We start from the raw sequence: 11,982 nt of genomic DNA, 5'->3' as shown, positions 1-11,982 counted from the left end.
TCTACAATTAGGTGATGTCAAGATTCCTGTTTCAAAAATCAGTAAATATGTGCCAGCACAAACACACTTCGTAAAGTTTGTTAAAACTCTCCTAAAAAATCTACAAAACCGCTACAAATTTATCCTTTTTCGTACTGGCTATTTGTCATCGCAAGTAATGCGTTTGCAAAATGCCGAAGACTTGAACAAAATCGGCAAGTTTTGTATGATCGGTCATGTGCGTGCTATAAGGATCATGTGCTACTGTCGCTATCTGCAGCTGCACGAAGTGGAAAAATCCCTGACGTAAAACCGAAACTTGTTTGGCAGCAGCCGTTGATTGCGACACTGTGCTAAAATTACGAAAAAGTTGTTTGAAAATGGTTCGGCATAATATTGACTGAAATGACGATTCACAAATTATTATTTCAGTTTGTTTGAAAACTTATCGAAACTACACAAAACGGCACTGCATCATTTTAATATTCGTAGGCATTGTTAACTAATTGTGAAGCAATTTGGCAACGTTTTAAAAGCGAAAACAGGTTGATTGCGTATAACGGCAAATTGCTTGCTCGGAAACTAGCTATAAGCTTAACTATGAAAAAGCAGTTTTTGGAATCTAAGTTTTTTATCATTTTTTAACTTTTATAACCTTATTGTTTGTTGCAAAGACATTGTTGTAAACATGTTACGCATCAGTGTAACATTCGTATTTGGGTTTTTTTAAATTAAACAGTTAAAATGAATGTTAGCTTGACATTTTGCTAAAATTTTAACAGTTTGGGCGTTTCGACCAGCGCCGTTATTAACAAAAAAAATAATTCGAAAAATCGCAAAAAATACCTGCAATTATCAACTTTGGAAAATCGTATTTCGACATTTTACACAATAAAGAATATGACAAGCTAAATAGCAAAAGACTTAAGGCCACAAGTTTACTCCCGCGACTAAATTCACAGCGAATTTCCAAGATTCACGGGCCGTGTGCAAATCGCTTTGCCTTGCCCTGGGGCTCCGGGACAACGGATACTTGAAATCGAGGAAAAATTCCGCTAAACCTTGGAACAACCGCTGTTGGTCTTGTGAAAAGTCGACATTCGAAACTGCTTCCAGTGTCGTGCTATTTATCGTTATTGACGACATGCACGAAGAATTTCTCGGTTAGGCAACGTCTGGGCGAGGATCACGCGATCGGTATTGGGGCAACCAATCAGCGCGTCCGAATTTGTCACGTGATGCAGATGGGCGGGTTTGTGAAAGTACGTGCAATGAAACATAAAGTTTGAACCAACCCGAAACAAAAACAAAAAAAGCATTACTAATGATGGCATGAGCATTCGCCGAAACGTTTGAATAATAAAGCAAGTCGCTTTTTTACGTCATTACACTCGTCATAAAAGAATATCCCAAAAGTAAAAAAGTATAAAAGTGAGATTAAAGTTACAATCATAGCAGAAAAAACACACAATAATTTACATTTTGTACCCAATTATATAACGCACTTTAAGGTAAGTTCGCTTTGCGAGCTTTAAAAATGAAGGCATAAAAACTGGTTTGGAGATATGCGTGACTCATTTAACTAGAACATATTTTCAAAATGGCCGAGTGGTTGGCATTCAACGTTTTGTATTTTGTCACAATTATCTTTTGGTCACATGAGTTTTTCTTTGCTAGAAGAATAAGAATTTAGTTAGAAATTGCTAGAAGAATTGGCACATTTTTGTAACCAATTACAATGACGCTAATTCTCTGAAATAAATTCGTTTTGCTGTAATAAGTTACGAATGTCACACAAGGTTAAATCGATGCCAATATTAAACTGGGTTGATGGAAAAAATCAAGCAAGTTTAAAGCAGTTTTTTTCAAAAAATATGGTTGGTTGCACAAATCTTGTTAGGAACTCGCAAAAGTGAACGAAATAAATATCGAAGAAGGGTAAAGAGTTGTTTCGCAAAAATTACCAACACCTCGAACTACAAATCGAACAATTTGGTCTCGTTCTTCTCCGTTTGACTTTTAGAGATCTTCTTTGTCTTTGATCATTGGAATCCACAACCACGTCATCCGAAGGCGTGACGCTTCGCTTGTTGAGCAATGATGCGTGACAGCGATAGGCGAGTTTGTAGCAGAAAAGTTTTAGACGGTGATTGCATTTTCTAGTTCGCCGGACGTATCGTCGAAACCTACAATGTATTTTACAGTGATGATAAAGAATATGATAAAATCATTTGGTAAAAGTTTAAACAGTCCAAATTATTACGTATTGTCTTGCTTGATGAGTACCGACTAAGTTTCTCAAAGCATTTTTGGCGATTAGCTATGTAAGCGCGGGTTTGTTAATTACGCAAACATCTAAGACCATTTTAAGTCAAATACTATAGCCATCAGAACGCAACACTACACGAGCCATCAGAGCGCAATCGCTTTGCAAATTCCAAAGTTTTTTCAACGGCAGGAAAATTTTAATAGGCGAGTTTAATCGATAGTATGAAGTTATTTTCGGTAAAAAAACAGACCCATTGTGTTTGTTTTTTTTGCAGGTCAATTTAGAATTTATTTTTTTCACTTTAGACAATTCAGTTACATTTTCCGTATTGTACCGTTGCAATGTCGACAAAGAATGGTTGTTCTCTTGTGCTGTTTTTCGTGTCCTTGTAGACGCACTTTCGCAAATTGCAATCGCAGCTATTGAAACCAAAAACACAGCGAGCAAAGCTTTAATCTTCATTGTCTTGTTCGTCGCGTAGAAGATTTTTGACACTGCAAATCTGTATGTTTTAAAGTCGACAAATTCTGTTTCTGGTCTGAACCTATTTTTCTCGCTATTTAAACCGATTTGATTTGATGATAGATTGATGCCAGAGAAATTGGGGGACTCAGTTTATATACACGTAGTAGGTCCAATTAGTCAAAACAACGGTTCAATGATGAAAGTACTTAACGTCTACGTTAATGAGAATAGGATTCGCTTTGGTCAACCCGAGCCAGTCGAAACGAATATGTTGATAAAGTGAATAGTAAAATGAATAACAAAGTGATCCTATAGTTCAGATAGTCTGTGTACCTCAGTTGAAATAAAACCGCTACATACAGGTATTTTGATGTTGCATGTGTTTTTAAACAACTGAATTTAGGTGTGGTTTTTCAAGCGTTATCACTTCGTTTACATGTTCTATCTTTTACGTGAACTAATTTACAGTTTAATTTCATCCACTGAAGTAACCTCCTATTTTTTAGTGGAAAACTACAAGTGGCTAAAGTAGGTTGTAACTTTAACCGAAGATTTTGTTGAAACTTCAGTGCAGGTGATTGCTATGAACATGTATGGTTGGTCCAAATGGTATTTTGTTGCGATAACTGTTAGGCTAAACTCCTGACATTGGTCACACTGTTTAATACATGAAACCGAACGTTGGTAAAAAAATGCCACAAATTCACGGTTTGCTATTTCAACAATCATAGGACATAGATTATGCAACTTTGAGGGAATATATGAAAGGCAAATTGTTTTGGAGAATAGCCTTTCATATTTACATACAATTATGAACTCTGTCTGTTGTCTGACCTTGCTTTATGTCAATGTTTTCAATGGAAGAGTCATTGGCGTCTAAAATTTGTGCACCCAAGTTAATTACAAGAGACGATAGGCTGCATATAATTATAATTGACAAAAGCAATTAAAGTCTGAAGTCAAATGTCAATAAATTATCATTCTAGTGACAAAAAAGTGTCCCGCCGTAGTCCTGGGTTAAGCAGTGTCTGATGTTGTTCTTCTGCGCAAAATTAAGTCCACCTTTTTTTGTAGCAGTGATTCGCCAAAAACCTTCGTAATTTTGTTGGAGAAGCTAATTTCAGAATGCAGAAATGTTGCACACAGATAGTTGCAAAAAATGATATTATTTTAAAGCATTTGAAGTTTTTATAGCAAAAGATTGAAAAGGACCAAAAAAGATTACCAAAAACGTTTAAACTGTCAAAGAAAAACTGTGTTTACGAAAGAAAAAAAGGAATCCTAACTTCGATATTTTGCTAGAAAAAACACTCAACAGTTTCTGACGTTTAAAGGTTTTAGTACTTTTCCGACAAAATGTCTGTTGAATTTGCATTTTTTACATTTGTCCATCAGCCAAGCCTGTTTTGCAAGGACCTCTGTCAGCTCAGTGCATTTTTTTCCTTTTTTACATTTGTCCGTCAGCTCACATATACACGAGCCATTACCTATACCCACGGTGACTGTACAAATTATAGACACATATTGTTAACAAAAGGAGACCGATTTCTTAATCTCGCATTTGTCATTGCATACGTGTTAAAATATGATTTTACTTACAATGGCTATAGGTAGTCTTGCTTTAGACCATATAGTTAGACCGGAATTCTTGGTCTCGTACGTATGTGTGGTGGTGGTAGCTTTTTAATGCATCACCAGTTCGAGTAAACATTAGACAAAAAAACTATTTTTGGCAGTTATTCTTGTTGTTAATATCACCCAGGACGCTATAGGTACATTAGCCGCTTAATTCCAAACCATTAGATCGTTAAAAGAGGTCGTTAAAAAACCCCAAACGGTACAAAATGGAGTCACACACGAAAAGCTTCAAGCTTTTTCCTGCTTGGCAACTCAGCCACTGGTAGTTTGTCTCCGCCCCACGGCTTGTAATACATGCGAGGGGCTCCGGCGATGTTCACTGAGTTGAAAACCTGAAAGGTAAAAAAGTACGTTCCAGGATCATATGCCTGTAGTTCAAAAGTTTAAAAACAATTGGTAATGTGAAGTGTATGAATAAGAACTACGGATTTAGATATCCGCAGTACGGAGTTAGATGTCCGCTGTACGGATTTAGATGTCCGCTGTACCCATATACAATTGGGAGCTCATTGTAGGCCAAGTTAACTTTGCAGCAGTTGCCATTGTATGTTTTTCAATGTTTTGCATAATACTTTTGCCTAGCCCTATACTTATGCCCTATATCAGGGGTTGGCAACCACTGGCACGCGTGCCAAGGCTAGGTGGTTTTCATGGCGCGCCAACCGATTTGAGTGTTTATATTGCAGTAACAATTTAACCTGCTGCAATACTTGTTTTCAGTTTTTATCGTGCCATCGTCTTAAAATTCAGTCTTATGCACAAAACACTCTGTTTTCTCTTTGTTATTGATATCTGCTGGCACGAACCACTATTATTAAAAAAAAACGTTGGCACGCGAAGTCAATAACACATGGAAATAACAAGTAAATTGGCACGCGTCGCCTAAAACGTTGCCGACCCCTGTTCTATATTATTTACAGCTTCGTGCAACATCATTTTCAAATATAGGTTATGATAAAAACTGCAAATCTGACCATTATATTGACTTTATGTTCAGTTTTTCATTTCATTGTAATGTTTTTAATTTAAAAAAAACAAAGTGATATTTTGTTTTGGTCAATTTAATGCATTTACTATGAGCATGGTAGAGCTAATAACGTAAAGTTTGCTAGTTTCCGATAAAAATCGTAATGAGCGCATTTATTTAAATTAACTGTGAGACTGGGATAGGAATAGGCATTAAGTTTATGAGTTGTTTTTATTGTTGTTTATTACAAAACCTCAGCCCAACATAAACCGTCAGCATTTTCACACCATTTGCCTTTAAATATTAGGAAATGCGTCATTCGTCGGTATTTTGCAAACTTAGAATTTACATAAAGATGCATATTTAGGTACAAAGATATGCTATTTGTAAGAAAAAAAATACAAACCAAAACTTGATTAAATAATATTCTGCATTTCGCCACATAAAAAATGTGTTAGTGTGCATTAATTGTTTAATTTTTTTTTAAATTAAGTACCTCCATCCCATGCACAGACGAAGCAAAGCTTGCCGCATCCTTACGACTGTGTTTCACCACAGCCACACTGGCACGTCTTTTTCCGCTAGGAGGCAGTCGCGGGTCGCCCAATGATCTGGTAACCGGTCGGGTCAAATTCACTGGACAGGATCTTATTGAAATCTGTGACGCTCGTCGGGAAGCTAGTTCCGGAGGAAACGATTTGGGGGGTTGCAGGCCCGCCATTGGTTCCGGGGAATTTCTTACGGTGTTGGTAACGCTTGAGTGCCGGCTATCGGACCGGAAAGGTTGCTGGGCAACGGTCGGGGATCTAGGAAGATATAACAGCTTGTAAGTAACTAGAGTGTTGGACCCTATAGATAAATAGTGTTTCTGTTAATATTTTTGCTCGAAGTGGATTAGCGCGGGAGCTTTCTGGAAATTACTTAAAGTTTGGTTTGGAAAGATATACTCGTATACCCTTCACCTAATTTTAGCATAATGTGTAAACATGTAGTGCATGACCTCAACCGAACTTCAAAGTAGGTTTGGATAGGTTTCTTAAGCAGTACTTGTTGCTCATTAAAAAAACAGTTCGAGTACAAGGAACATTTAAATTAACTAGAAATCTCGAAATCCCAGTGTTCAAGTAACGCAATAATTATATTTAATCACAGATACAATACCCGTTCCACAATTCTGGTTTAATGTAGTTTTTATGGACAGGGCATTTGGACGTTTGGGAGGTTATTACCTGGATACGGTGATTGTCGGAACTTTTTGGTCAGTTTGATCAGGGTTTTCTGATGACTTTTTGCGCTCCCTTGGCGGTCGACTCGCGTGCGCCACCAAGCGTTGAATGTAATCGGAAACTCCAGTGTCTGTAATGTAATTCATTTGTGATCTGTCAGTGTATATGATTTATTTGTTGTATATGTTTAATAATCATAGTTTGCAGTGGTGTTAAACACTATCATCTCTATACGAAAATTCACTAATTATTGCCAGGTAAATTTCTGAAAAAGCGTCTAAGCCAGCCCCAAAACCGCAACTGCTAAGTAAATAAAAAACAAATCCAAAAAGAGGGTAATAATACTGTGTATTACTCCCTGCAAAGTTTCAAGACTTAAAAAAATCCGTCAAAAATAACAAAAAAATGGCTCTTTTTTACAACTTGTCCAAAGCACCGCAACCCGCAACATGATGTCAGTAACCAGCCCAATTGGGCGGGAAAACCGCGGCTTGGCCACAAACCAACAATATTAGCAAGAACCTTGCTTTCGTGCTGTGTAAGTCCGTATTGCTTCACCGTACGACAGTCGCCTGTTGTAAATCGTCTGACTGACGTTATCCAAAGCTTCCTGAGGTGTTCCGCATCGAAAAGGAAGCGGATTCGACTGCGGACGAGACGCTATTGATTCGACCGACATTCGGACACGTGACCTCGTTGCTGAGGGGGTAGCGGTCGTGGGACGGGTAATGGGGGTGTTTGAGACTGCAAAATGCAACAAATGTTATTGCTGGTATAAGAGGTAAAATAAAACAAGCAAACATATTGATTTTGTTTTTCTACGAGCTAAAGACGAAAATATGCAAAATTCCATATACATTTATCAACTGATTTTGTTGACTTGGAAGTGATCATGCAATCTTAGTTTGTAAATCATATTTGCTGTTTATAGGCCAAAACAGTGAGCAATGTCTGTAGCTTAAATTTAAACCTATGCTAAATTAGCGGATGTGTTTTACGCTACAAGCACAGAAGGGGTTTACTTGCAGGCCGCTTTTTGCCCGAAACTTAAAATAAGACAAGTCTAATGTTTTGTATTAAAGTGTTTGATATTTCAACTCGAAAACAACTTTCAGCTTCCACACATTTAACTTAAACTGATGCCAATTGTCGACAAAATGCAAAACAGGAACGTGTTCAACTATTTGTAAAGTTGTCAACACAAATTAATTCCAGAGTTCTTACGAATATAATGAACAGCCTCACTGCTTTGTACAGACAAAAGCAATGTCTGTGCAAAAATACCTTTGCTTTCCGATTGTTCAGCCATGACGATGGTGTTATTGTATTGCGCAATCACTGATGACGTCAGATCCACGTGCATCACTGTTCTTGGTACGCTTAAAGACCATAGAAATCTAAAAAAGACTCAAAAGGTGAAAAATACAACATTAATACCATACTACTTTAAGCTGATCTGAACGACACAGGCTCCGCTGCATGCTCGAAATAATTCGAACTGATCTCAGTAATGAATACTTTGTTTATAGCTGTGGAACTTAAGTTGTACGTAAGTCGATTGCAAAGCGAAAACTTTTGCCACTGTTTTACCTGTTCCAAAATTTGATCATTTTCGGCCAATGGACATCCGGCACTATATCAGTGAACGATGCGGCGTCAGGATTAAGCTTCAGCGCCAGCTTGTGGTCGGCATGCAGATCCTTTTTAACGTTGGTGGAAATTCCTTCAAGAAGTCCAAATGTCATCTGTACAAACAAGTTTTACAAAGAAAATGAAGTTTACATGGTGCCTAAATGTTGCATTAGGTTCATGCTAAATTTAAGCAAAAAAGTCACTACTAAACGGTTTCCTAACATTTTACTTCTCTTAATAAAACCTAACACAAAAATATTGTTATACTTGTAACGGTCGATCTGTAGCTCCTCGCAAGATCAAAGCACACACGTGATTTCGGTTAAAAGTAAGAGCTCGGTTTAAATCTTCCATTGCCTTTTGTGATTCCTTTCGCGTGTTCCACAACATCGACCTTCAACATACATGAGTGGGTATTTGTTTTCAAACAGGATTCTCAAATGCAGAAAGTTGTATTTTTATTGCACAATCCGTTTAATTGCATATTGATCTCAAACTACATGTAGTTTATCCTGAGGTACACGTAATATTCGCTCTAATTGCGGTTAATCGCAAGTAAATTAAGTCGAACTAAAGGTTTTTCCAAAAACAATCCCATGCAAGATTACAAATGTGCCACAGATAAAAGAAATAAGTACAAAAAAAAGAAAAAAAAAACAGGCAACAGAGTATATAGAGAAGTAATAAAATAAGTAAACTAGAAAGATTATGGTGAAGTGATTGGGTGATGCTAAAGTTTGTATCCAGTACCTGACACAGTAAAGATCTGGATTATGGGTGTCCAGCACTACAGCCTTTTCAGCGTCACGAAACGCACTTTTTATGTCACCAGTCTTGGCATGTGCGAACGCCCGTTTTGCGAGAAGTGGGGTGTGGAAACATGTGTTTGCATTGCAACCTGCCGTACAGCCGTTCTGTGGAGCAATAGGCTTTAGTTGTAGTTTGATTAGTTTTTTTAATGATATATTTTTCAGTGCTTGGCTTAAATTTTGCTTAGCTTTAGTTTCTTGCTCGAAACAATTTGGAAATCTTATGGGTCCAAGCAATTTTTGAAGGTTTTCCTTGCATGTAATAAGTGTACAGCTAAACACAAACGAGCTAAGACTAAATGTTTTTAAAACAACCAGTGTTTGTTGTTAATTTTTTACATATATTTGTATGACAGCTGATCTTGTGGAAAGAAAAGCCATCGTGAATAAATACTAAAAGTGCACTATTTCTAGACAAACATCCCAGATATTTTCCCAAAACTGTCAACTAAAGTTTGTCAAATGTGTCTCTTTTGCATAGTAAACCTATACTTGAAGTGTTATCTTACTTTTCTAAGATTCATTGACAGTATTGCATTGGTGTACGCGTGTATCGCATCCTTGTGACGACCGAGATTTTGTAAAGCAACCCCTAAATGGTAGTACGACTCGTACATGAGACGGTTGTACGTAGGTGTTGCGATGAAACTGGCGGGAAGATTACATTTTGAAATCAGTTTCAGCATCCGTTTGTATTTGTCAACCACCTAAAACACATAAGTAATTTATGTCTCGTGTATTTTATGAAACTTCATGATAAAATAACGAATAATTTTACTGTTTTGTTTGTTTATTTTCATGAAAACTCATTAGTTTCAGTCAAACGTAGCCTGATGGTCTTGAAAAATCGTTTTAGTCAAGTTGATGTAAACAGCAAATTTTTTTAATTAGCTTGAGAATGCTGGTATATCCTTGTTTAGGCAGAAATTTTAATAATTTAACCTTGTTCCAGCTTCCAGCTCTTTCGTTGAGCATTGCTCCTTGAAGTAACTCATTAGCTTCACTCTGTGCTTTGGCGAGTCGGTCAAACTTGATAATCGTGGGAAATGCCATATTTATTACTGTAGTGTGAACTTTACTAAACGAGGCAGTGAAAACGCAGGCGGCCTGTCTGTAACACAATTAACGGTTTGATTGTGACATAAAGTAACGCTCCCCTATAACAAAAACTTTTCCCGCCGTTGTAACCATTGCGCCATACGTGCATTGTTACGACATAACTGCCAACCTTGTATGTGTCCAACTTTCAACACGTGCAGTCTAAATATTGTGCCAGCAGTATCTGAGTCAGTTGTGAGTGTATTTAGTTGTGGTGTGGTGGATAATTGTTTGTGCTATGAGTTAGATCAGGGGTGGGCAAACTTTTCAGCGCAAGGGCCGCATTCAAAAGTTCTTAATCTTATGGGGCCGCATTGTATTTCACCAACGGCCCCCCAATTGCTTGCTTGTTTTTTTTAATAACTGGTGTAAAGAATTAGGTTTATCTCATGTATATACCATTCAAAGTTGCTTAAAATGCTCATATTAATAATTTCTAACTTGGTGCATAAGTTTAACTGAACGGAGCTAACTGTTTATGACGTCAAAATCGGTATTGTGTTTATTCGCATTGTTTGCAGATAAAAAGCCTGGCGCATGTGGTTCTTAGGATGGTAATCTTTTTTTAAGTCTCACGAAATCTGTTTTTAGCAGTTTGAAAATCAAAATATTTGGCAAAATAGTTTTAGTTACGTCACGGCAGCCAGTACATGTATTTTGACATACATGGTCACGGCCGCACAAACTCGTCTACGCGGCCGCATGTGGCCGTACGGCCGCAGGTTGTGTACCCCTGATTTAGCTTAAAATATTAACATAGTATATTTTCAGCTATGTGCAAATACGTTTGTTGTCACTTTGTTTGCACAAACATTGGTTGAAACGCTACAATTAAATAAAAAAATAAAGCATTTGTTGTAAACATAGCATGTGTTGCAACATAGGCTGCATCACGTTTTTTTGTTAATAAATTCCTTGCGCCAACATTAAACAAAGCGAGCCGTTTTTAGTATCCATCTTAAGTGTCGTGGTCTGTGTTAATGATTCTAAACCCGTGTTTAATGTCCGTTTGCAATGTACTGCAACGACCTAAACTTGATCCAAAGTGACCAAAGTTTTGGCGTCAACAGTACAAAGTGGGCTGTATTTGAAAACGTGAATGGCTTTTACTTTTATCGAACGAAGAAATTGTTTCAAGTGAATATTTGCATGATAACGTGGTAGAAACAGCAGACCAATTCACGTAAACACCCCCGGTATTTTTCAAAACTACGCCTGTGGTTATAATACTATTCAGCGTTGCTCGGAAACTTGCTGTTTAAAATTTCCCAACATTTGGCGGGCCGCATGAACTCCTTTGCCGGGCCGCATGCGGCCCGCGGGCCGTAGTTTGCCCACCCCTGAGTTAGATTCTTTGGACTGTTTGGAAGCTGTGATGTTCCTTAAACCTGTTTGAAGGTAGGAGAAAAATCGTTTTAAATCATTCACCAAAGTAACAGTTAAGAGCCCGAAAGTTTAATTGGCAAACTTACAGATGGGTAAATGCAGTACTAAGTTATTATCGACCGAAGTCCTCACTACTATTTTGATAAACCACAGCAATTAGCGGCTTTCAGTTAAACCAAAATAGTAACACTAAAGTGCTTCGTCTTGTACAAAACCTGTTTGTTTATGCATTGTTAGGCCACAAAAGACCACTTACAACGCTCGATCTCTTCAACAAACGATAACAAATTTAAACATGCCTCAACAAGCTTTTGTATGATTAATACACACAAACTTAAAGCAGGACAAAAACTAATTTGGGATCCTTTTAACCTCTAACAAGCAATGAGAAAAGTAATTAAAACAAACTCCTGAACAACTGATGCGTACAAACAATCTTTAAAGCTGGACAAAAACTATAGACCTACCCTATGGTGGATTTGGCTTATGATTAACAAATATAAACGAAAAACT

General features: G+C 37.4%; 1 protein-coding gene across 1 annotated transcript; it reads right to left on the bottom strand.

The window, feature by feature from the left end:
* Positions 1 to 4,072: 4,072 nt before the first annotated feature.
* Positions 4,073 to 10,210, bottom strand: LOC145225337 (uncharacterized). The gene is made up of 10 exons (XM_080092026.1): positions 9,928 to 10,210; positions 9,495 to 9,692; positions 8,927 to 9,090; positions 8,444 to 8,570; positions 8,135 to 8,289; positions 7,829 to 7,941; positions 7,067 to 7,288; positions 6,548 to 6,674; positions 5,815 to 6,124; positions 4,073 to 4,683 (listed from the first exon to the last, which is right to left on the bottom strand). The coding sequence occupies exons 1-10, from the start codon at positions 10,036 to 10,038 to the stop codon at positions 4,564 to 4,566; spliced, it is 1,647 nt and encodes a 548-aa protein (XP_079948152.1). The 5' UTR covers positions 10,039 to 10,210; the 3' UTR covers positions 4,073 to 4,563.
* Positions 10,211 to 11,982: the final 1,772 nt, after the last annotated feature.

Source organism: Phallusia mammillata, chromosome 4 (genome assembly GCF_965637545.1).
Source record: "Phallusia mammillata chromosome 4, kaPhaMamm4.hap1.1, whole genome shotgun sequence".
NCBI classification, from domain to species: domain Eukaryota; kingdom Metazoa; phylum Chordata; class Ascidiacea; order Phlebobranchia; family Ascidiidae; genus Phallusia; species Phallusia mammillata.
The sequence above is the reverse complement of the archived record's forward strand: the minus strand, read 5'-3'. Positions and strand labels throughout refer to the sequence as shown.

What these genes read in the sequence shown, in the direction of transcription:
- LOC145225337 (XM_080092026.1), bottom strand. Translation starts at nt 10,038, where the DNA reads ATGGCATTTCCCACGATTATCAAGTTTGACCGACTCGCCAAAGCACAG. An exon ending in GAGCTGGAAGCTGGAACAAG is followed by an intron (nt 9,693 to 9,927) that starts GTTAAATTATTA and finishes TATGTGTTTTAG; the next exon opens with GTGGTTGACAAATACAAACG. An exon ending in TTACACAGCACGAAAGCAAG is followed by an intron (nt 6,675 to 7,066) that starts GTTCTTGCTAAT and finishes ATTACATTACAG; the next exon opens with ACACTGGAGTTTCCGATTAC.